Genomic DNA, 26,629 nt, shown 5'->3' with positions numbered 1-26,629 from the left:
GTTCCAAAGAAAACCCTTCATACACTTGGAATGGTAAAAGCGTATTTTGAAGACATAGCAGTAAAGGCCAATAACAGAGGTTAGATTGATGTGTCATGTAAAATATCCTTATTCTGATGGATGTAAATGGAACACCATTGTCAGTAATGCCTGACAGTGAAGTCCCCCCCTGTGAAGGACATCTTTTTCAAAACAAAAAGTCTGTTGGCTTAATTCTAATCTACTTACCAAGATACTCAACCCACTCAGAAAAACAGGCCATGACTGCTAAATTGTAAAACGTCCTTGCACCTGACTTCAAATAGATCTGAAAATCCATTACTACTTCTTACCAAGGTCCATCATGTTATTTTAATTACTCCTGCTTATATTTACAGATTATCAGTATAAGTCTTCTTCCTACAGAATCTACATTTTTAGTTTCACAAAATTAACAATACATTCATCACTATAATGTCACCAGAAATTTAATCAAACATTTTTGGTACTAGTTTCTTCTATGTGACCCCTATATCAAGTCTTAATGATGTTCTCCTTTACAGTTCTTGGATAAACAAATGTATCTCCATGCATGATAAACTCATCTACACATGCCAGTTTCTCCTTTAGGATGAAAAATACCTGCAATTCAGGAAGTAGCTTTTTCTCCTTTGGCAAGTCTTCTCCGTTGACTTTACTAATCTGACACCAGTCTGTGTCTTCCGACGTACGTTATTTCCATGCTTTCTCTTTCAAATCTTGCCCTGCCCCACCAAGATCATCTGCTGCAGTATTTACCACATATTTTTTCAACAGTTCCTCTTAATCATTTATCTACAAAGGATACAGAAATGTAGATAAAAGGTCAGCCAGCATGTTAAATGTAATGAATATTAGAATTGTGTTAAGCCTGGCGACATCCGTAATGGTCCAGAAATGCCAAGCCCTTGCTTACCACGCCAAGATTATCACAGTGCTGTCGTTCATTACATTTTGCAAGATGGCTCACTTTTGCAACAAACCCCTTATGACGTTTCTGCACGGGCTGGACTGGCCGTAGTTACTATTTCTATGGTGCTACGATTTGCTTGCATTGTACTGTGCATTGTGGTGATAAGGTACTAACGAAGTGTGGCGGATATGCTTTTGGTCTTAGTCCACGACTTGCGGTAGTTGGACATTTCTTTAGCCTTGAAAAAGTCTGGCAGATGAAACACATGTCATGTACAGAAATTTGCTACAAATAAACGGCGAATTTGTACTTACCTGTATTGACTACATATATTAACTCATCAAGGATCTTACAGAACCAGGAGAGTGTATGCTCAGGTGCTTTTCTTTCATAGTATTGGTACAGCCCAGCACACACTACTATGGTGGGATGACAAGAATGTTATGCTTACCAGGACCTTTCTGTACCCATACCACAAGCGACCATTACCATGGACTTCTCACTTATGGGTTCGGATGCACATCTGAACCACATGATTGTTCAGGAGTACCCGACAACAGCACCCACAACAGCAGAGTTCCCTAGCAAATGTCTAGAACTTGTGGCAATCAAGCTAACACTTATAACAGGCTTATCTGAGGCACAACAGTCTTCATAGAAATGGACAACATGACTGCAATATACTACATCCAAAAGCAAGGAAGGACTCATTCACTGTTATCAGTTCTAGCCCAAAGCATTTGCCATTGGGCCATTTGGAAATATGCTCAGCTCATTGTGCGCATCTGCTGGAAAGGGACCAAAACATTGCAGACTACTAAGCAGGACATATCAACAAGACTATGGATGTGAAATGAATTCTCAAATATTTTGAAAGGTACTTTTGCTAATGGACCACTCCTAAAATCAATCTGTTCGCCTCTATGCAATAAAACTTTGTCTCCATGTACCCACTCTGAAAGTCCTGGGCAAAAAGACATTGATGGACTGGTCAAGGATATTTGTTAAGGCTTTTCTTCCATTGCTCCTGATAACATACATTATGAGGAAAATGAGGCAAGTATCCATGACTGTCATTCTGGTGGAACAGACTTGAGCGAGACAGCATTGGAAATGTTGATTCGTCTCCACAAAAAACTTCTGCTCAAGACCAAATCTACTGATTCCATACCAGGCCAAGCTCTTTCCCAGACCCCAACCAGGCAGCTCAGTCTAGCAGCCTGAAACCTGAGGTCTCAAACTTCCAGAGATATGTGTAAGTCCTGTGTGAGGCACATAAACATACCAGGCTTGGTCAAAATGGAAACTATTGCCCACTATTGTTTTAATTAATAAATACACCCCCTTAATGTATCTGTACTACACATATCCTGCTTTATTTGATATCTGCAAAAGGCGTGTTGGTATACATATGCATTAATTTTCATTTAGCCGCAGTGGCAGTCTACATGCAAAACATGGAATATTTGTCTCTCTTTAGAATACCCGCAGTCAAGGCCTTCATGGAGGGCCTTAAATGGGGATTCCTCCAGGAACTCCTCCAGCAGTAGCCTGTAATTGGAAAGTATTCTAAACAAAAGTGACTGGTCCACTTTTGAGTCATTATACTCTTGTCAAATGCTAACTGCAGAAGAACCTTTTTTTCAGGTGCACAGGAATAGAGTGGTTTTGAGGACGAACCTGAAATTTCTTCCCAATCCATTTCTTCATTAAATGTGAATCAAACAATTGATTGGCTATTTTCTTCCCACACCCAGAGTCTATGGATGAAAGGTCTTTACAAACACTTGAGTTTAAGAGAGCTCTAATTTATTATACATTGAAAGGGCTCAGACGCTGATTTAGAGTTTGCCGTGCAGGGAAGTTCTTCGCAAACCGGAAAGAGTATCCTGTCTGCCAAATGCTCAGTCTCAGTTAAAGACCAGTGGTTCTTAAGTATTCTGTTGATAGAGCCCCATTTGGCTCAGAATAGTTCCTGAGGTGGAGTAGGGGCTGTTTGAAAGGCATTACACTACTATTTAGGGTGGACGGTATAATGCTTTGTTTTCCTGTCCATCACAAGAGGGAAAACTTTGCAGTGAGGACAGGAAAAAAACTTCTGAGGTGTCTTTGTCCAGGTGCACTGTAGGCTACGAGAGAAGCCTAGGGGTATCTTGTGACTTGCAACGTCTTTGAAGAAAAACAACTTGCAAACGTCAGTGCAAAAACTAGATAGAAGGCGTGTTGAACCATGTGAATCTACAGTACTACAGGCTTAGAATATATAGGTACTTGGTAAGTACCAATGTGTGTGAACCCTGAAAATATTGCGTGTGTGTATATACTGATCCTCGACGTCCCCCGACGCAGCCACATCACACCCCACCTGAGAGGCCTGCATTGGCTCCCCGTCAACAAGAGGATCACCTCCAAACTCCTCATCCACGCACACAAAGCCCTACACAACGCCGGACCAGCATACCTCAACAACCGACTCAGCTTCTAGACCCCCACCCGCAGCCTCCGTTCCGCCAACCTCGCCCTCGCCACAGTTCCATGCATCCGGAAAACCACCTCCGGCGGCAGGTCCTTCTTCTACCTCGCCGCCAAGGCCTGGAACACTCTGCCTACCAGCCTACGACAGACCCAGGACCTGCTGGGTCTGTCTCAAGACCTGGCTCTTTGATCAGTAGCAGAGACCCCCAAGGGTATGTAGCACGCTTTACAAATGATATGATTGAATGATTGATTGATGTATATATATATGTATATATATATATATATATATTTTGTAGGGATATTCCATGCAAACTTTGTAGAAAAAAACTATAACAAATGTTTAAGATTTGAGGCATCTATACCTCAAAAAATAAGCATGCAAAATACACTTTCAAAGAAAGGCATTTTATGCATTAGCTTCTATGAAATAGTACTGCTAAAAAATTTCTGTTAAATAGTTTAGACCCAATAGTTTCTCACTAATGGGTTTCTCTGAACTCTTTTTCAATGAAATCATTACAACTCTTCAGGACAGCGAGGGTTACTGAACAACTGCAGGACAGTTGAACATGATGCTAAATAGGGCCAAACGTCATTAGCGTAACGATTTATGGCTTCTGCACAGCTGTAGTTGGTTGATCACAATATTGGGGCTCTCAAGCTTTACTTAGCAAGAGCACAAAGTTGTAAGTAATGATTTATGGTGGTCTCAGAAAATTACTATAGTGATGGTGCATACAGCACAGAGTTGGATAAGGTAATGCAGGAGGTCTACATCTTGGAATATTTATTGAAATGTATGAACTCTGAATAGCTCCACCTGCATACTACATCCCAAAACAATTTACAGGAGAAATCATTCTCTTATTTTTTCCTCTTAAATGGATGTCTGCAGTGACATACCTGAGGCAGATGTGTCTACCTTTAACAAAAAAAGAGAGTAAAAAACTTAAGCAGCACAGTTTTTAGGGCACTTTCCTTCATGGGCACGGTTTTGGCCTTTTGGCCTTTTCGGTTTATTAGTCTGCTACTTATGGTCAGATTGATATTCTTAGGTCTTCTATTGCTGTCACATTTAGTTAGTTAGCATTCATTTTTTGAAGCTCCTTCTAGAATACACTATGCCAGCACTGTTTCCGATTCACCCCTTATGTGTCAAGAAAATAATCAAAAACAGACCCATTTGGCAGGTCTCTCTTCTAATATACACCATGCCTGCACTGTTTGTAGGACACCCATTGTGTGACAAGAAGAAAATCAAAAACAGAACCATTTATTTGTGTTTTTTAGGAGTTATAACATGTACTGTGGATAATCTTTCAATTACAGGAGATAGTAGAAGTGTCCAGTTTGAAATGTTTATGGCAAGAACATTCCAGCCAGGGATGTTATTCCCTGATAATCTATCTGTAGTGTCAGTTTGGAAAAGGAGAAAGAGTAGTTTGGATTTAATAAGTTTCTTGAAGCACTGGTGATCGAGTTCAACACGTATGGAGGGTCTCAAAAGGTACTCCACAGTCTCGGAGATCGTACTCACAGTGGTCTGCCTCTTCATTTCATCTAAATTAATATTTATTACTGGCTCATGTTAGTAGCCGAGGTTTTAGATTAGGGTGTAGGTGGGTGACAGGAGCTTGTATTTTCATCCATTTCTATTCACAGGAGAAAGGAAAGTCTTAAGTAACAAAGCTTTGTGCTTGAGAAGCATCCCACACTCAGATCATACAACCTAGCAGGTACAATACTGAAATATAACAATAAGACCTATACCGTGTAATTTTAAAAAATAGGGTAGGGCTGACTGGAGGAAGCTAACGTGTTTTGCTGGATCATGCATTGTGATTAGGAGGCCATGCATAGGGATCATTGGTGTGGTATGCGCTTGCAATAGGATCTGAATAAGTGTATGTTGTTTGAGAGATAAGCTTTGATGTCAAAACCTTGAGCCCATGTTACCTGATGGATAGCTTTGCTGTCATTGCTTGCATTGTAAAATCTACATGACATTAGAGATAGTCTTGCTTTCACATACTTGAATCTTTAGATTCTGTGTGTTATGTGGGGTCACTTTGCTGTCAAATGTTTCAGCCTGATGTAAATCTGCAACACAAAGGGCAGGTTTGCTTTCACAGCCATTCAATTCACTGTAGCCCTTGAAGTGTCCACCCTCTCCAAAGCTGGCACCATCCATTTCAACAGTTCACCAAATGGTGGGTTATCAGAGTAACGTTTTCCATTACCAGTACTGCCCTTAACGTGCTTTTCATTTGTGAATTCAAGTTATTGATAGCAAACCAAATGCAAAGTTCCCACAAGTTCTGTCTCCCTTCTGTTGAGTAGCAAATATTGCTAAGTTAAGATCCCTTTCTTAAGTGTATATCGACAACTAGTCCATAGGCCTGTGGATAAAATCTTGTCAAATATTACCACTAAAACGCATGCAAAGTCCCAGCAAACCCTTCAGCTTGAACATAGAACCCATTAAATCAGGGTGGAAGCAGATGCTACAGAGATTCGAAGATTGGCGGCTTAGACGTCAGTCCATACGTCTGCCAGACAGTACAGTGTAGATTTTACCTACACATCATTGACTTACATTGACCCATCTTCCCCGTGTACTTAATTTAATGTTGGCTGCTTTTCTCCCTATTTCATCCCACTTTCCTTTTCTTCGGGGATAAGTTTACTATCCATTTCAGAGTTAATAAATATTAATTAAGCTGACAATGCTAGAAGAAAAGGTTACATATTTGTAAGTATAGTTCTATGTCATGGGAATCGTCATTACATTTCATAGTAGAACCACAAGAATAGATATGGTGAAATATTAATATACTTACTTATGGCCTTGCTAATTACCTAAGCTGTAGCTAACTGATGCTGCATTTCAATATGGTACTCTGGTATAGCCTGGTTGCCTTACAATCTAACTCTTAATGGGCCAATCCCCTTCTAGCAACTTGTTTACTTGATTGAATTCTGACTAATTCTCCCTTATTTTCTTTTTTACTCACCTCCAGAGGTGAGGGTTGGACTTGCTGCTCTATTCTGTATACAACAGTACAACCGTATTTTTCCAAAGAGAATTTAGGTACAAGGACGAAATATATGGACAATAATCCCTAGGGAATAATTCACACAAAAAAGTAAATGTGTATCTGTTATGTACAGTGTAAAACCCAGATATTTATGTTCTTACAGGAATGCATAGTCAATTATGAATATAAGCAGTCAATGCAGAAGATGATACAATAAGCATCAAGTATCAAAAGAGGATCAGACAACGAAAACTTAGTCTTGCAAACTTTGTGAATTATACAAAATACACACATACAGTAAATAATGGCGCTGATGGCACAATGCATTGTGAAAAAAGTGATTGAGTACCGTATTTTCCGGCGTAAAAGACGACCCGGCGTATAAGACGACCCCCTACTTTGCCTGAAAAATTTTAGGTTTTGTGCTATACTCGCCGTATAAGACGACCCCCACTTCCAGCGCAGTCCAACGCAGTCCTGCATAGCCATTCCGAGAATGTACCGGTATTTTGAACTTACCGTATTAGTCTAGTCCTCCTCCCTGTGGGTGAGCAGTAAGGCTTTATCAGTGGACAGTGTTACCTAAGCGTTTATTTTACAATCTCAAAGACTGAACTCAAACAAATTGGTTGTATAAACAATCTTGCTTTACTCGCAATATTTTTATTTAGAACCATATGAAAAACTGTCACTTCTGAATATACCGGTACGGTACGGTAAACATAAATTAGTGCATGAAACAGTGCAAGTGGATTAAACTTCCCATAACTTTCCATAAATCCAAGGGATTTCTACAGGATTTACAACGTTCCCTTTAAAAGCCTTCAAAATCCTCCTCTTCGTCATCTGATCTCATAAGTAAGTCAATGAGATCTTGTGGTACATCTGTAAGGCAGTCATCGTATGGATCTGGTACCAATTCCGTATCAGATGATGTGGTCTCTTCTTCGGCATCCTCTTCACCTTCCCACAAATAGTCGTCCTCCATACCATCTAATGAATTTGATATGCCACACTTCTTGAAAGACTTTATTACAGTTTCTACATCAATGTCGTTCCAGGCCTTTATAACAAAGGTGCACAAAACATCCAACTGTGGAGCACGCATGTTTCCTCCTTTTGTGAATGTTTTTTCACCGCTAACCATCCACTCATTCCACTGTTCTCGGATGCGATCTTTAAATGGCTTGTTTAGGCACACATCCAGTGGCTGCACCAACGATGTCAATCCTCCAGGTATAACTGCAGCATCTGTTTTTATTCTTGCCAGCCTTTGCTTGGTGCTTGGAGTTAAATGAGCCCTGAACATATCCCACACCAGTAGACTACGTCTTTGTAGAAGTCCACCTGGTCGCCTGCTCCATACATTATCAAGCCATAGCTTTACCCCTTCTTCATCCATCCATCCTTTCTCATTCACATGCACAAAACAACCAACAGGGAACTTGAGTTTCGGCATTGTTTTTCTTTTGAAAATAACCATTGGTCTCAGCTTTGCGCCATCAGCTGTGCATGCTAGTACCACTGTGAAACTGGACTTCTCATGTCCTGTTGTTTTTATTAAAATTGTCTTTTCGCCTTTTTGATGGACAGTTTGTTGGCAATCATATCGAAATTCATTGGAGTTTCATCCATATTTCCGATGCTACTTAGCGCATAGCCATGTTCATTGCGCAGCCTAATAACGTAGCGATGGAAGCTATGCATTTTGGCATCAAGATCCGCAGGTAATTTCTGGGCAATTTTTGTCTTTTGCAGCAATACCAGATTATGCCTTCCCATGAATCTGGTACACCAGGATACAGTGGCCTTAAATCTGTGGCTGAGATCTGGTTTAGAATTGGCCCACTGAAGTGCAACCAATCGGATTTTATTTCGGGTCACGACATAACCGCTTTGCCGATGCTCGGCCACCATGTCTGCTACATGCTTTTCGAGTTCTGGCCAATGTGGGGTGCCTCTTCTTAATGCACACTTGCCCCTTGGCATACTCCGTAATGCTTTCTCATTTGCTCTCCAGGCCCGAACCATCTTTTCTGTCACTCCATATTGTCTTGCAGCAGCACGGTTATTATGTTCCGTGGCAAAATCCACAACTTTAAGTTTGTAACTGGCTTCATATTTCCTTCTTCTTGCCACTCCTGGAGCCTTTCTGGGTTCTTGACTGCCAGCCATTTGCACTGGATGCGCTGCTGGAGCCTTGCCGGGTTCTTCACTGTCTGCCATTTGTACTGGATGTGCTGCTGGAGCCTTGCCGGGTTCTTGACTGTCAGCCATTTGCACTGGATGTACTGGTGCTGTACAGTATGAACAGGTGCAGAGACTGTCTTCAACACCACACGTACGGTACGGCAAATACGGTATCTGCTCACCAGACTGCCTTTCCTCTTCGCAACAACCAGCCAATCACGGCAAGTGCTCTACTGCCTTCGGTAACATTCGGGAACATTCTACAGTCCCCTTTCTATGCCCACGCCCATGTCAAGGAGAGAGGGGCGCGTGCCAAAACGTGCCAAACGTGTCAACACACCGGGCGCTGCCATCTTCGGCGCTGGCTGCCCGTTACCATATACCGTATTTCGGACGTCCTGCTGCCTCGTCTTGCTGCCTCGTCTGCCTGGGGATGTGCAAGCGGTTGGAGGCGCGTGTACAGCGGCAGCGGCAGTCGAGGTAAGACTCATGGCGCCATTTGCTCGCTTGTGAAGCGGTTTGACACCTTCGAGTGAAGTCCTTGCTATGAAAAAAACGCTCGCTTTCGATACTTCATGGCGCGGGGCCTGGGTGTGGACGTTGCCAGGGCCGGTGGCTGTATTTTTTAACATAAGGTGTGTTGTTTCTTGTTACATACGGTATTTCCTATTGTGAAGCGGTCTAACACCTTCGAGTGAAGTCCTCGCTATGAAAAAAAAACGCTCGCTTTCGATACTTGCACAATTCATGGCGCGGGGGCTGGGTGTGGACGTTGCCAGTGCCGGTGGCTGTATTTTTTAACATAAGGTGTGTTGTTTCTTGTTATTTCCTATTGTGAAGCGGTCTGACACCTTCGAGTGAAGTCCTCGCTATGAAAAAGCGCATGAAAACATACCATAACATTTTGTACCCGGCGTATAAGACGACCCCCGACTTTCCAGAAAATTTTAAGGGGTTAAAAAGTCGTCTTATACGCCGGAAAATACGGTAAGTAGAAAAAGTGCAACACAAGTGGACATCAGGATGAATATAAAATGAGTCCTGTCCATTAGGTCATAGAGATTCAGCTAGTTGTATGGAAATATTGAGTCCTGTTGTTGACTGTTGACGTTTCAACCCTATTTGACAAACAATCTGTGGGTCTCTTCAGGACAAGGCATGCCAAACAGGTCTGGTCTGTATATCAGATACAGTGAAAATTCTGTAGAGAAAGTGCTCAGTGTGAATATTCCAAACATGGAAGGAGGGCAATATATTTGCTCAATACAAAACAACAGGATATGGTGTGCTCGCTCTTTAAGTAAGCCATTATATGTGTTGCAGTCTACTCAGTCATTATGGGGGGGTTAGTAATTGCCCAACAGAACTGGAATATTCACGCAGAGATACACAGACCTGTTCTAATGTATAATACAGAACATATCATAATGTAGAATCAATACTTGTAATCACACTTCTCAGTCTTGGCTATATACTTTGAATTAATAAAAAACATTCTCCTCTCCGTTAAGACGGAGAAGAGCTGTAAGTTAATTATCTAAGTACTTTAATATTTTTGTCAAATTAAACTTCCCCCACTGACAACGCTCTGCATTCTGGAACATAGAGGCACCTGAATATCAAAAGGAGTGGCATGGTTTTATTTGTTCAGGGTGATTCCTACAGCCACATTTTCATGATTTGTTTTGTGTTTTTAAAGAAAGAATTAAAATTAGGGTTTTACCTAAATGTATTTATTGTTTTGAAAATGTTTAGCTCTGTTACTCTTTTTTAAACAATAGAAAGTGTTTCTGCTTGTAGTCAGTTTTTCAATGCGATAAACTTCCAAAAATATATTTTATGTAGTTAAACATGTGTCAGGACTGAGCAGTCTGTTGGACTTACTCCCATGTTCATGAATTCAAAGAATATACCCATGCTGGAGAAATACCGTCTCCTTCCTGTGCTACAGCAGTGAATACTACCATGAAGCAGGGAGTTGTAATATGTGGGGTACAGGTGTATTCCTATTGTGATACTTCACACACAATGGTCATGTGGGTCCTAATTGATTTCTATAATAATGGTTACTGTACCACAGCGGGTGCTTGATATGTGGTACATTTGCATAGGGATTCTGTTCACTACAGATAAATTAGTTACGCTCATTAAACTATAGGTCCCTTGTGCTCCGCTTTGCACTTCAGCTTATAAGTAAGATACTTTCACTGCCTCTGTGGCCTATCTCCTTCTCGAGTAAAACATCACTGCATACCTTTGGTTTGTGCTTATGCTCCTCATATTGAGGCTGAAAAGGTCATGAAAAGCATTATTTTACCCACCATCATTCTGGTCCACTTGCAGTGAACAGGAAAATCCCAGCTACTGTTAGGCGAGTAATCAGAACTCACACAACTTTGACACATTTAGAAAAGTACACCAATCACACCCTGGTCTGACAGTTACCTTATGCCCTCCTGTGCTATCTTCAGCCTTAAGTTAGCTTGGGTCAGATGTGATTCCTAATTGTTGCCATATGTATCTTCTTGCATATTGTTGAAGCTGCCCCTCACTGGCTGGACGAGCCCAAGAACCTGGTCTTATCTCCGGGTGACAACGGGAAGCTGGTGTGCCATGCTCTTGGAAACCCTAAGCCCACTGTTCAATGGCTGATGAATGGAGAACCTATTGAGTGTGAGTATAGATTCCTACTAAAGTGTGTTTGAGAAAGGATGTAGGGTAACCAGTTGTAGTGAATATCCATACTTTAAACATGTGATTCTTCCCATGAGGGATACATTTTTCAGATGTCATGTCTACACTACAATAACTAATTACCATTCTTTGGCACTCACATTACCTGCACTACACATCTTGTAAACAAACCAATCAACTGATTCTATCTATGTAAGACAGGCCCTCAAAGTTTGAAAGCACCCTATACATTCCTGTTGGTCTTGTCTCACATACTTTCGGTGAAATTACGCCTTATTTTCAGATCAGTACTTTGAGTGACTGGAGTGAGCTTTCAGAAGGATGTTCAGGACTGAGTAGAGCAGCAGTTCACCTTTTCTTTTTGTCTTGTGCAGCTGCCTCCCCCAGTCATAACCACATGGTCTCTGATGACACCATCATCTTCCGGGATGTTCTAAGTGGAAACAGTGCTGTGTATCAATGCAACACCTCCAATGAGCATGGGTACCTACTTGCCAACGCCTTTGTCAGCATCCTGGGTAAGGATATTGCATTCTGCGTTTCAGTGGTGGAAAGGATAATTGGGGTTCTCGTTAGGAAAGGACTATCCAGGATTCTTCCGAAGAAAGAAAATTTAAGGGATCAGCTAAAGAAAGGACACTGTAGGCATCCATCCATGAGAAGACTTTTGGGACCTCTATGTAAGAAAAGATTCTTAGGAGCTTTGTGAGTAGAGTTCCATAAGACTTCTCACCTAGGCTCTCTTGCTTCGCAAGGACCTCCTGTGATTACAAACCGTGAATACAGCAGCGTTTTCTCGGGGAGAGACCCTCGTTTGGCTGTTATGATTTGGAGTTCAGATGCTTTTTACCTTGAAACTGAAAAGTTACAAGCCGTGGTGGTGACCTGCTCGGTGTTGAAGTACTGTTCGCTATTGAGTTCTTCCTCTATGACAAGATTTCATTCATAATTGAGAGCTTGGTCACTGAGGTCCGAGTAACCATCAGGATTCCTATTCTTGACATCAGTAACATTTGTAAAGGTGTTAGAATCGAGAAAGATCCCAAATTGGCACCGCACTATAGGACTGATGTGTCTGCTTATAATGCTAGTCAATCCCAGCATGAAAAATCAGCTTATTCTGTACTTGATCTATTTCCTCACATTCCTGAAGAACAAAGGCCAAGATGTATTATATTACAGTTCCATGGACTTTTCTTCCTTTATGTTCTTGTAGGCAGACTGATTTCTATAGTTGTGGGTTTCCCTTATGGAATGTCTTTGTGGGGAGAAGCAGACAGTCAACCTATCGCTTGCCTCAGTGTGAGCAGGTGATGTGCTCTGTAATGTAAGAGTTTTCCTTACATGTTTTATCTTAGGGGTGATAGAGCTTGAGACCCTTCAGTCTAACCTTTGTAAGTGAGAGTTATGTCATGGGCTGCCCTTGCATAGTCTTCCTCAGGTGGAGGTTTTGGTTTTACTGCTTTTCAGTTTTTCCATGTCAGCCATGTAGTTGTTGTTGAGTAGGAACAATGGATCTTTGCTTGTCGTTGCTTGTTAGTCTTCTTAGTGCAGTGTATGAGATTGTTTGTTTCTAATCTGGGTATATAGTTGCTGATCTAGATTTAAATGGACCCCACTGGCTCTGGGTTCTTGTTCGTCAGTCTCCATTTAGCTGAGACAAATATGTCCCTACCTAACCCTCCTTCTGAAATTCTTGAGTCCATTATCCCTGCATCTTTGAGTCACTCTGTACACACGTTGCCAGTTTGTGTTTGCCTGTTCTTTTCTTTTAGGCTATTTTGTGGCCCACTGCTAGTGTGTTTTCTAGGGCTCAGTGTCTTTAGAGCTCTGACAAAGGAAGCAGGGACAGACCTGCCTCCCTGCTCTCTTTCACTAACCACTTACCTTCAGCTTCAAGAGGTGGAGAGAGAGAATTATAGATGCGGTGAAACACATTATGGGTTACAATTGAGGGCAAAATGTGTAAAACGTTCCTATGGTTTAGGAGAATTTAGAGGATTTCTTATAAGCGGATCTAGAAGAAGCAACCTGTTAGTGTTAGGTCTAGGACCACAAAAACATACACAGGCATTCATGAATACATGGCTTGCCTGGAATCAGGGTCTGTGTTTAGTGGCAATGATTCTCCATAACTGAGTGCTTTGTTTGTGTAGTGGTTGATAAAGCACTTGAAAAGATCAGACGAGTACCTGGTCAGAAATGAATTTCAAGGATTGCATGCGAAAGATCAGTATCCAGCAGATACTCCAAAGCTGCCAAAATGCATTATAGATGCTCCAGCTAGCAGGAATATGCCTCTTATAATTAGACCTATCTCCCTCCATTCACCCCTTTCCTCACTGGTCCGGTTGGGTCTGCAGGCTGCGCCAACTATTCTGTGGTGCTCTCTCCAGTGGGGAAAATAGTTATCTTTGTTAAGTTTCCAGTAGGAACACATGAAAGATAAATCTCAAAACCAATTGAGACCTCATCAATTTGAAGATTCAGCATTTCAAGTCTTCAGCATGACCTCTTGTGCTTCTAGTTCCAGAAGTTCTCTAACCAACAATGTTGACTTTTTAGAATTCACTTCACTCAGATGAGCTTTTCAAGTGAAGTAGTGTGGCTCACTGGTTAGAGGCGGCAGACCCGAGAGCAGAGGACGGCCTGGGACCAGGGTTCGATTCCCGGCGCGGCAGGTTTCTGGACCAGGGTCAGCGGACTCGATAATTCTCTCGCCTCGGTGCCCACTCTGATCAGCGATCACACTCGGCAACTCTGGGCATTAGCTTGCCTCATCTTCACTAACGGCCCCACCAGACCGCCGGGGATGCCTGGTCTCACCCTGGAGATACCCATTAAGGGACCATCTCTCAGGGAAGCCAGGAAGGGTTTCGCAGCGGTCGAAGCGCCTTGGGACCCTCCGGGTAAGTAGTGCGCTATATAAATGCCTATACATACATACATACAAGTTACAACGACATCGTACCAGTATTGCCCAGGCCCATTGTGTCTGCATTGGGTTGTCCGAAAAAGCCCATGCTCTTTAGTTATACCCAGAAACGGGACCAAAAAAGAGCCTTGCAGTGCTTGATGTAGTTTACTTCATTAGGTCCTATTTCAGTATTTCTACTGCAAGCCAAGAACCACAACAACAAAAGCAGGTAAAAGGATAAAATGAAGGCAAAGGACTAGAAGAAATTACCACAGTTCAATAACCTTTTATGCACAGGTGCCGTTGTATTTTATCTCCAACCAGGTGCCATGGGTTAATTGTCAACCCACCTCAGTTTTTGACCCTATAATCCCTTCAAATTTGAGTTTGATTTTTTTCTGTGTCACAGAGGAATTGCTTTCATCTTCTCAAGCAATTCCTCCAATACCATATTACTTTTTTCTCCTGATGATGTAGGATTACCAAAGTATTAATCTACACCTCCTGCTAATCAACCACCTTTTTAGCCAGCATGATTGCCCCATATGCTCTTAGACACATTGTGATAGGCATGCACAAGAACACTATAAATGCAGGTAACGTTTTTCCCTCTTTACTAACAGTATCAGTGAGGTTCTCAGCAGCATCTACAATAGTGCATAAAAAATTGTGAAATGAACACGGGACAAGAGTTAACTTACTGAGTCTTAAAATCCATGCTTTGTAATCATATAATGATGCATTAGCCATTCTAACCAGCAGAGCAGCTCTTTGTGCCACAAAGCTCCACATAGAAAATTCAAGGGGAACAGAAATTCCTGTATGGAATTTGAAATTAGAGAGTACCAGGACTAGCCTCATCCAGACCATCCATGCTGCAGACCATAAGCCATATATTCTCTGGGTATGGTACAAATTGTTAGCCTGTTGTTTCTGGATTATTTCCTAAGCGTACCCATTCAGATTTGTCCAATCATATTCTAGCCAAACCACTGTCCATCATTAAAGAAGCCTCATCCACATGGACATTATTGCACCTAGAGCTGCCAGTTTCAAACGCTTTGTTTCAAACGTTTTGTATACTGCACCTTAATGCATTATATTTTATAGTGATGGGAAGGCGCTCCCTCATTCAGTTCTTGTTACAGATTCATCATTTTGAATTTTTCTGATTTATTTGAGGGTCTTATATTGCACTCTTGCACCATAAGATATTAGTTTCAGCACTGGCTGATGGGCTTATTCATCAGTGTGAGTTTATTATGCTGAGGAGTTTGATACCAAACTCCTTAGCATTCAGTAACCCCATCGAGGAGCAGTGGAGTTCGTATTGCACTTACAATGTCTGTGAATGGGCACAGACCATGTGGTTGCAATGCTCATGCAACTATGCCCTCAGTAGTGGTATAGTGCACCCTGCCTTAGGACTGTGAGGCTTGCTAGAGGGGTGATGGACCTATGCCACAGGCAGTGGTAGGTAGGCATGGCAATGTGTGTCTTGTCAACCTTTAAGTTTTGTCTGCACCAAAACAAACAGTCTGCAATGGCAGTGTGTATGTGTTAGGCGAGGAGTCTCTGAGGGTGGCACAATATATGCTCCAGCCCTTAGAGGCCTTCTCTGGTCACAGGGCCCTTGTTACCAGTGGTACCTTTTACAGAAGACGTATATGTGGGCCATAGGTGTGCCAATTGTGGAAACAATGTTACAGTATTGGGAAAGGAGAAGACAGGGCCTGGGAACCTGATTGGCTGGGACCTCGGAAATATGTCAAAAAAGTGTATGTGTAGGGGGGAGGGGGGTTACTGCAACAGAAACCCACTTTCCTACAGCAACTCATTCATGTCTCGAGTCCTTTGGCCCAAAATGTACTTCTTCAACCTCTTTAGTCAACAGTTTTGATAATTTAGCTGGATCTACTTGTCCCAGGCAGTGAATGGGCTGATTAAAGTGCTTACGTTACACATAAGGATGATTTCTCACAATCAATATACAGATTATGTTTAACCTCTTTGCTGCGGGGGTAATTCCCCCACGACTCAGGGGGAGGGGCGCAGTGCTCGTGACAAGTCCAGATCGTCATGAGTCACAGTAGAGCTGTGCTCATGACGAGCTGGTCTTGTCACAGCCCCGTCCACTGATTAATTCTCCCGCACAGGCGGAGAATCAATCGCTCGTGGGCGCGCCATGGCAGTTAAGACGAGCTCAGCTCGTCATGAGCACAGCTCCACTGTGTCTCATGACGAACTGGGCTCGTCATGAGCATGGAAGGGGTTAAATAAATGGATGATAAATTTAAACTCAACAGAAACGGATACAAAAGAGGAACACTTTCTTAACCAAATTATTGGAATTGGCATCCATGTGTTGGTGGCTACTTCGGTGCCAGGAAAATCAGCATGGCGTGTAGCGGACCTACATAGCGGTGTTTGCTAAATACTCCATAGAAGGATTGCCACGTACACGATTTTCTCGTGAATACAACACAGCGTACAGCGGTCCTCCATTATAGGGGAGAACGGCTCTTTTCAGAATTCTAAAAAATCGGTGATAATTGTGAAGAAATATTTACACCGAGAGCCACAGATCATTCTAGACGGTTTCCTAACAGCCCTTGTCCTCATGAGGCCCATAATCAATGGGCTGAAACGCGTCAACACTTCTAAGAAGACACCATTCAAAATGTCTACGTTGTATAAGTAAACCTACAAGGAGTACTAAAATTAGATAGGTTTAAATAGTATAGACCGTTTAGGCTCCTTTTAATTTCTTTGATAGATCTTGTTTTTTAGGAATGCTTGGCTTTATGTTAATTAAGCATCCTTTTTTCAAAAATTTGGGCTAGAACATATGAAAAAGATAAAAAACGTCAGTGTAATAATGTATATATTGTGAATATATTTGTGTGGAATGTGATGTACATATATGTGTTTGTTTTCTGTATATATGTATGGTTTTGAAAAACAAAAAAAACTTTTTCCAATTGATGAGAAAATAAAACAGCAACTAGAAACGAATAATAAATATATATAAAAGAGTAACCGAGGAAATTGGTTTATATTATTTAGTTTGGTTTTGGAGGTTTAGAAATAATATAGAATTGATTTGCAGCTGTGATCTACTTCATGCAGGAAGGGATAATTTATTTCTCTCGTCCTTTTGAAATAGACTGAATTGTTTCCTAGGCATAATTTTTTTTGTGTACTATACTTCGGTGCCAGGGCCATTTTCAGGACTCTCTAAAAAGATGATTCTTCTACTAATAGTCAGTTGGAATGTGTTGTATCTTTACCTTTAATTATGTGCATTCCTTGTTGAGAATGCAGCCATGTCATTTCTAGAATGGAATGTGTTAAGAGTGTCAGTTGTTACATGGTCTTGGAAGTGAATGACTTGCCTCCCTGTTGGGCTAATAAACTACTTCCAACCTTTATCCTCTGGACATCATCTTTACATTATTGGCGACGAGGATGGGATCTGGGGGATGAATTGAACATTGTTCAAGGTGAATTATTCAGAGGTGACAGGTTGATTCCCCCTTTTGGAATGAGGGAGAAGATAATTAATTTAGCTCATGGGGGACATTTAGGTCGTATCCTCACTAAATCAAGGGTCAGGGAATCCTATTGGTGGCCTGAGTTGGACCGTGAAGTTGAAATTGTTGTCAGGGACTGCCACATTTGTGCTGGCAATGATAAATCCAGGAAGGTGAACACCGCCCCTCTTTCTCCTGTTGCCATACCTGAGCGTCCTTGGTCTAAAGTTGCTGTTGACATTATTGGACCCTTTGAGAACCTTGGACCTTCCGAGAGATTTGTTGTTGTTCTAGTAGATTACACTTCTAAGTGGCTGTCTGCTTCTTGTATGGGTTCTGTGTTGAGTAAGAATGTTATTGAGTTTTTGAAGGATGCTTTCACTTGCGAAGGGGTACCTGACATCTTGGTCTCTGATAATGGTGCCCAATTCACCTCCCAGGAAATGTCTGACTTTTTGAAGGATCTATCCATCACCCATCATAGGACTGCTCTTTATTCTCCGCAGGCAAATGGCTTGGTGGAGAGCATGAATAGGTTGATTAGAGCATGTGCTCAAACCACTTTGGAGAGAAGACTTCCTCTGAAACCTATTCTCAGAGAAAAACTGTGGGCGCACAGGAACACTCCTAATAGTGTAACTGGTTTATCGCCTTTCAAAATACCCAAAGGTAGGGTTCTGGTTCCAAGCTTAATCCTTTGTGGCTATCTGTTAAGGATAGAGGCTCTGTGATTAAGGATTCTAGGTTGGAAAACTATCAAGATAAGTACAAGCGCAGATTTGACGTTTTGAAGGGGGCAAAGAATTCTTCTTGGAAAGTGGGTGATTTTGTTTTTATCAAAAAGGCTGTTTGGTCCCCTAAGGGTGAATCAAAGTATTTTGGGCCTAGACGTATTGTTAAGGTCATGAAGAATGTGGTTATGCTTGCTGGGGGAGATGTTTGGAGTATGTCACGATTGTCAAGGTGTGTGGAGGGGGATGATGGTGTTGTGAAACCTGGTCCTGCTCCTGGTAAATGTGTTGTGGAAACTGCTCCAGAGAAACGCTCGTATCAACCACCTCTGAATGAGCAAATCTCTGCTCGTGGCACGAACAACAGAACCAGGAGACCTCCTTTGTACCTTCAAGATTATTATCCTGAGTGATTTCTCCCTCTTTGTTGGATCTTTGTTTTCCGTTTGTTTCCTCTTTCTTTTCCTTGTCTTTGCCTTTTTTCCCCTTTTCTTTTCTCTTGCTCTTCCTTTCTTGTTTTCCATTTCTCTTTCATTTTGTTATTATAATAAGGGAGATTTGTTGTATCTTTACCTTTAATTATGTGCATTCATTGTTGAGAATGCAGCCATGTCATTTCTAGAATGGAATGTGTTAAGAGTGTCAGTTGTTACATGGTCTTGGAAGTGAATGACTTACCTCCCTGTTGGGCTAATAAACTACTTCCAACCTTTATCCTCTGGACATCATCTTTACATTAGAATGGACCTGATATAATTTCTTCCTTCTGTGGAATAAATCATGGCAGAGTTGCAGACAGTACAAATTATGGAAAACCAAATCGTCAAAAATCTTGCAAGAAAACGCAGGGTATTGGAGCTTGAAAAGGAATCATGCTCTTTCATATATTCAAGTATAACAGTTACTAAGGCTTTTTCTCCAGTGCACATAGCCCTCAAGGTGATGAGAAAACTCAAGGACAGAACATGGGCCTGATTCTCAAAGCACTGACCTATGTCAAATTAGCATGGAACTAAAATGTACTTCTCTTCTCTTAGACTCCTTACTTCAAACTCCTCTGCAGTCCATACCTTTACGAGAATGTGAATACTCCATGATCTTCCATTTTAAAATCTCTGCTTGGCTTTTATAAAATCCAAACTAGTGTTACATTTTGAAATAATTCATAGCATAATTCATATTAATACAACATCTTTAAAGGAACATTTGTAATTCTCAAATCATATCCCTTTAGGAAGTTACAGGTTTCTTTAGAAGATATGAAGGGACTAGCCTTTGTATCCACCCTAAATTGATGCATATTTATATTATCTATGTATGTGTGTGGTAATTGTATGACACACACCATTCTAAAAGCCAAAAGAGATCTGTACAGGGTAAAAGGCAAGTATACAGTCATCAAATGATGAAAGAGGTAGCAGGGTTCTGGGAGCAGATGTGAACTGTTTCTGCATTGTGGTGTAGTGTTTTTTTAAAGAGGCGCATCTTCAACTCTTTGATAAATTAGAGCAGGGTTTTCCCAGTCCTGATCAATATGGGGATGGTGTTCCAGATCCCGGATGCGTAGATGGCAAAAAGGGCTGATGCTTTTTTTGTTTTTTACACTTCTCTCCCAGGGGAATCTCTATTCAAATCATAAGCGCTGAATAGTCCCACACACATGTGGGGATCCCAGAGCACTTCTTTATAATAGTTTTTCTTAATTGTAGATGTTTGCTTTTCTTCATTAAGGCCTGGACAAACGGTTAAGACCTAAATGTTTTTCAGCCTATAAGTAAGCCGACATTGGCCAGTTTCTTCAGATTGCATTTAAAAAAGGGTAATAAATATATATATAAATTCCAGGCAAATTATGTGGTGGCGGGAGCGTGAAAGATCGCGTCCCACCTTACGTGTTTGAATATCCCGTACTTTCTGGAATATTTACCTACTCGTGTTCAATTTATCACAGTGAACATTGTAGCGTTACATTGGACTAGACGATTGATTGACTTTAAGTACATCTCTAACTCCATTAATTTGAGGTTTGACGGTTCTCTTCACCACCTGCGCAGCTGAAGTACACATTCAATTGCAGTACAGTTGTTTATTGCCCTGAGGAAGCCCTATTCAGGGTGAAACGCATTGGCTGTATTGGTGCATCGTTGTTTTGAACAAAGCAACTATTAAAAAAACTCTGACCGATGCCTTTGAAAAGTCCGGAGAGATTTTGTCCTATTAAGCATTTATGCTGTTTTACTTTTGTGTTGCCTCTCTGTGCTTACTTCTTTGTGAAATGTTATTTGACTGCTTAAATCTCTTTCACAATGGAGAAATATGATGGGAGAAAGAACAGTGTAGCCCTGTCGGATGCCCTTATGTAAATGTGAAAAGTGTGTCTGCGCATTTACAGGCCCAAAGTCCACCAGACATTTTGTTTCCCATCATGCCCAGTAGGTGGCAGTTGCTTCAGTTCTTTTGCCGAGACAGTGGCAGTGCTAGGTAGGAAAATGTTCTAATAATTGTCTCTGTTACTACCATCGGGGACCGGGGTGGGTTGCTTATGACTACAGTGGAGAGTCCCCCAAAATGGAACTAGGATTACAGGTAAGAAACCATTCCATCTCTCTTAAGTCTGTCCATTGATAATCATAAGTACTGAATAGAGTAGCAATCCGATGCTCATAAATTGCGGTGGAAAGGGAAGAGGGCTAATCGACAGACAGAAAATACATTTCTCAGGGAGCTCTGACAAAACTGAGCATTTGTTCTAGCATCTGAGTCCAAACAATATTGTTTAGTAAATGTGTGAACAGATCTCCATAAAGCCTCTTTACATATCTCAGCGATTGATATATTCCTCACTAAAGCAGCTGTTTCCGCTTCCCCTCTAGTGGAATGAGCTTCAGGTCTACTGGACAGAACCTCATTTTCCTTCTGGTAGCATAACAGAATGCAAGACATTTTCCATTGGGATATAGACTTTATGGACATGGCTAAACCTGTACAGACTGCCCATAGCTTACAAACAATTGATCCAATTTGCGGATATCTTTGTTTTGTGCAGATGCAATTTTAAGACTCACCTGACATCTAGAGTATGGAGAGTGTTTTCAGTTGGCGTAGAAGGGTTCTGAAAGAAAGTAGGCAAATAAAAAGTCTGATTAATGTGAAAAAACGAAATAACTTTTTATAAGTCTTTGTAAATCACACAGTTGGATTTGAAGATGTTGCAGGCCGGCCTGGGGATCCAGTGGAGTTCCATCAGGAGGGGGTTGATGTGATCATCTTTCTTCAGACCCTGGATGAGAGATGTTGTGGTGTGTAGTATGCCTTTAAGGTGGAAAAGCAGTGTAGAGTCCGGAAGGCCATGGAGCAAGAGATTTACCATCATCCAGGTGCAAGTGTATTAGAGTTTGAACAGCAGTTCTGAAGTCACCTTCTGGAAGAAACACTTTCAGTTTCCTTATAAGAGGGAACTGGTAACAGGCAGGCTGTCTTTGTCTTTTTGGCAGTGTGTTCCTTGAGGGCGAGGTTGGTGTCCATGACAAATCCAAGTGGCTTGACATTCAGTGCAGATTTGGGTTTGATGCCAGGTTCTTAATATGTCTTGTTTGCTTTTCTTGGTTAATAACAAGTATTCTGTCTTGGTGGAGTTGTGCTTCAGGTAAGTGCTTCCAGGGCTGGATGACATGCAGGCAGTATTTGAGACATCTGGAGCACAAGAGACTTTCAAGTAGAGTTGAGTATTGGTTGCATATTGGTGAGTTTTGCTGCTATTATCTGGGAATGGAGGCCCAAGAGGCTCCATGTTCAGGTTGATGATGGTGGGGGACAGTATGGAGCCCTGGGGGCCCTCCTGGTGATAGAAATCTTTTCAGACCTTGAGGTGCCTAAATTAACTAACTGGTGTAATATGTAAGGGTAGTAAGAAAACCAGTGAAGGAAATTGCCAGTGAATCCTGTGTGAAGCTCCAAGGGGCGGATAAGGATGGAATGTCGACTGTGTGGAAGGCATCTGAGAGGTCCAGCAATATCAGGAGATAGAGGTCATCTTTTTCTGTGGTAAGGAGGACATCTCTACAATATGTAAGGAGATGGTTAACATTGATGGGATCATGATGCAATCTTGGAATTGACCTTAAACTGCTTTTTCGATGCCCTTGCTTTGAATTTCCCTACATAGTTTATATCAGCTCAGATATGTGGCGACGCAGGTGGTTGCTGGTGCTCATGGCCCTGCCTTGAGCACACCCCAGGCTTCCGGGCAGGCGGATGCTTGTCCGGAGCCAGGGTCGGTGCCGTACCGGCGCTGGAGGCTCGCCTCCGCTTCTTTCTCCGGAGTCGGAGCCTTTCATGGATGAGGCAGAGTCGGCGCCGGAGCGGTGCCAAAAGCTTGCCTCCGCGCCTTCTCTTTCTTCGGACAGGGAGCTTGTCATAGTCTCGACGCCAGATGCAGCAGAGTCGGCGACTGACTAGGCCTGATCGGGCCGACGCACGTCGTTTTGGCGCCGTGTCGACGCAGAGTTGTGGACTCATCTCTAGAGGCCTCTGGAAAGGGTGCAGTACCGCCCTCTCGCCCGGCGTCGCCAGAGGTATTGTTGCCAGTGCCTCCCTTGGAATTTGTGTAGCCTCCTCAGGAGCTCCCAGATCCGGCAGGCTCTTCGCCTGCCCAGGAGCCCCATCAGGATCTTTTTTCTTCAATGGGGCTCCCTTGCGTGGGGCATTGGTCGCGCCCTCAGTGTCTTGGGAGGGTCAGCTTACAACCCTCCACCACAGATGAGTTGTTGTCCCCTCCGCGGAGGGCTACAGAGGCTGGTGCGGCTTTTTTGAGAGTGGTCTCATTGGCCACCTACATTTTAAATATGCAACCCCCTTCTGCCCCTTTGTCTGTGAACCCCTTGCTTGAGGTCCTTCACCGTGGGTCCGGGAATGTGGAGACGCTTCTTCCCTTTGAGGCTTCCCTTTATAATGCCCTTTTGGGTCCCTGGGTCTGTCCTGCTTCAGCTGACCCGGTGGCTCGCTCAGTTTTGCACCGTCCAGCTCCACATGATCTTGTTTGTCTTTTTGTGCACCCTGATGCCATGTGTTTGTGTTGCAGACTACCTTTCCTTCCCTGCCCCCTCTAATGCTTCCTCCCTCTCGGGAGTCCAGATGGCTTGAGTCCTGGGGTAGGAACATCTTTGCATCCACTAGTGCGGCCCTACGGTCCTTAAATACAGTGTGTGTGTTTTGGCTCGGGCTACCTCTGCCCTGTGCGACTCTGCAGTGTCTTTGCTTTCTGCCACCTCTGAAGGTGCTCGCGTTGATCTCCTTCACCTCCTCCGGGATGGCCACGACCTTGCCGAATTCACATCCCGCTCAGCCTTAGATACTGCGGATTCTTTGGGTTAAGCTATGGCGGGCTCTGTTGCCTTAAGGTGTAATGCTTGGTTGCGAAATAGCGTCTTCCCTGAAAACATCTGGGAGCAACTGGTTGACTTACCCTTTGATGGGGTTTTGCTGTTTGATGCTCACGCCGAGTCTGCGGTTCACGAGCTCCTTGCTGGCTTTCGTCCTCCCACTTAGGTCTTCGTAGGCCTATCCTCCGTGGTGGTGCTTTTTCGTTCCGCATCCTGTGTTTAACATGAGCAGTGAGCCTTATGTCTTCTTTGTCTGTGGTCAAGGGTGATTACCCTTTTATTGGCATCCCTTGGATGTGTTTTGTTTTGAGCTGCGTGTTGGCCTGCTGTGGCCATTTTCCACAGGTTGCTGTGTCTAGTCCTCGGACTGTGGTATTGAGCTGGTGGCTCAGCTGAGTAATGTAATGCAGCTCGGAACTCATGTTCACGGGTTCAGTTCGTTACTGCTCACTTTTGGCTTGGCTTATTTCCCTAAGAGGTGTTCCCCGTTGTTTGGGGTATGCATACTCCATGTGTGGTACTTGTATGCTATTATATAGCTTTGCTTATCTCACCTGGGCTTGGAGAGCCTGTGGACTCCATGCGTCGCTTGGTGGTCCATTGTACGGTGTTCTATGTGTTTTCTCCTGATGCCATCTGCTTACACCATAGTCATCCACCTCCTTGGGAGGTTTCATGGTCTCCTCTTCAAAAACATCTCTTACCTGCCCTTACTGTACTAGCTATAATCCGATATGGACATCTTGCTCCTGGCTAGTTCTGTCTCTACATAATTATATGTTTATACATTTCTGTATACAGTCCGGTTGCCTTGGTATTCCTCTTCCTACGTCACCACCTCTTTTGAGGCTACAAGGTCCGGACCAATATCCCCATGTGTGGGGGAGCTTTTCTGAGTTGTTGCCAGTTTGCCAAAGGTTCCTCCTTGCTTCTGCTTGCTGGGGGGATTTCCCAATTTGATATATGCTCCCTTTTTGGTGTTCGATGCTGTACGTGTCTTTTCTGGAGTGTTGGTCTCGGATTCTGAGACTTTTCCCACCATTCGTTAAGTTGGTGTTTTTGAGCCACTTCCTTCGGATATGCCTTTTTTCCACATTTTCACATACTATTGTTAAAGCTACTCCTGCCGGACAGCTCTTCTGATGGCAGTGGTCCTTGACTACTGCCTGTGAATCTATATTGTGGGTTGTTTCCCACTGTGGCTTCATATTGCCCGGTCGGGCACTCTTATGCTTCTTGTGTAAGCCACTTTAAGGTCTCTATGGCCGTTTTCCTGCCGCTTAATTCTACCTGCTTCAGCGGTTTTGAATTGATGCTAATTGCCCCTAATTACCCTTTTTGGGGATTGAGTGTGCACTTAGCATGTTTCTTGTCCTGCCTGCTATTCCCGATGCATTGCGGAGGTTCTAGCTCTTGCTTGCCTTTGGGCTCTTGACACCGGCTCCTTAGACTTCCTTTTGAAAGACTAGTCTGTTAGGCTCTGGCTGCATCTCTTCAAGTTCATTTCGAGCTCTGGTCGGTGTACTCATTGTGCGCCATTGATCGGAGATTGGTCCTTCTTCCTCTCTCTCTCTTTCTCTCTCTTTCTTTGCTCTGGTATAGGGCTCATGACGTTCTACCTGTCATTTTATACTGGTATGGTGTGGCGCCATTCTGGCGTTTTTAGGTTATCTTCTATCCTGTTATTTCTGCTCTTTCGAGCTGCTTGGGTTGCTGTCTGACTGTTCCGCCACAGCTTTCCCCCTGTATCTGTCACTCTGTTGCCGGATCAGATGCTTGGCGCTTTCTGTTGTTCTGTCGCAGATCGACCTCCCTTTTGAGGTATGGCTGTGGTATCTATTCTAAGTTAAGGAATCTGCAGCTAGATGTCTCTATCAGATGTACAAGTTACATACCTTCGGTAACGATGTATCTGGTAGAGACGTTGTCTAGCCGCAGATTCCTTAACGCCCACCCAGCCTCCCCGTTCTGCGAGGACCTTGTCGAGTGATGTTCTCCACTGGCCTCTTCAGTTGCCATTGGGTTAACTCTCTAGGGGGTTCAGATTGTTGCACTCCCCTAAGTGATTTCATATACAGTTAACTTTTGCTGAGGGGCTTCTTTCCTTTCCTTCCTTTTGATTCACGAGATTTGTTTTCCTCTCCAGTTACCTTCCCTTCCGTCTTCTCTACTAACTCAGGGTCCTGGTCCCCCTGTGGTCATCCTCTTTGAGGGTCGGTTGTGCTCAGTTTTCAACCTCCGTTATTATAGGGAAAAGGCCAGTCTTTTCATACCTTCCTACAACGGACTGTCGTTCTTTCTGTGTTCCGTTCTTACTAGATGGCACAGTTCTACATGGCACTATCAGTCTATTTCTGTCTGTTGAGATGTTCTTCCCTTGTTGCACTCGGGGAAGGGTCTTCGCTTAGCTTGCGGGGCTCTTTCTTGCAGCTTCCACTTATATGTAGGCAGTGTCTAATTCTGCCTTTTACGATGGTGTCTTCCACCATCCTCCTTCTTTATTCACGGATTTTCATCCCTCACACACTGTTCCCATACTTTCACAGTTATTTTATTGGTGGCTCCTCGCTGTGCTGCGGAAAAGTTTCCCCGAAGAAAACTGACGTCAGCGTGCCGGGAAGGACTTATATGACCTCGCTGACGTCACGTACGTGGACGACGTCAGGGCGGGATCGTGTGGCGCCGTCCCCCGGCACGCTGAGATGCTGCTGCAAAAAATTCCCGAATCCAGTCTGA

The 26,629-nt window shown here is 43.0% G+C and overlaps 1 protein-coding gene across 1 annotated transcript in view; it reads left to right on the top strand.

Moving 5' to 3' along the window:
* Positions 1 to 26,629, top strand: part of NFASC (neurofascin) — a 371,015-nt gene that overhangs the window by 94,154 nt on the left and 250,232 nt on the right. Inside the window, exons 10-11 of the mRNA XM_086923454.1 lie at positions 11,179 to 11,310; positions 11,706 to 11,849. Of these exons, the coding sequence (XP_086779580.1) occupies positions 11,179 to 11,310; positions 11,706 to 11,849 (276 nt within the window). The remainder of the gene's footprint in view (positions 1 to 11,178; positions 11,311 to 11,705; positions 11,850 to 26,629) is intronic.

Source organism: Lissotriton vulgaris, chromosome 5 (assembly GCF_964263255.1).
Source record: "Lissotriton vulgaris chromosome 5, aLisVul1.2, whole genome shotgun sequence".
NCBI classification, from domain to species: Eukaryota; Metazoa; Chordata; class Amphibia; order Caudata; family Salamandridae; genus Lissotriton; species Lissotriton vulgaris.
The sequence above is the reverse complement of the archived record's forward strand: the minus strand, read 5'-3'. Positions and strand labels throughout refer to the sequence as shown.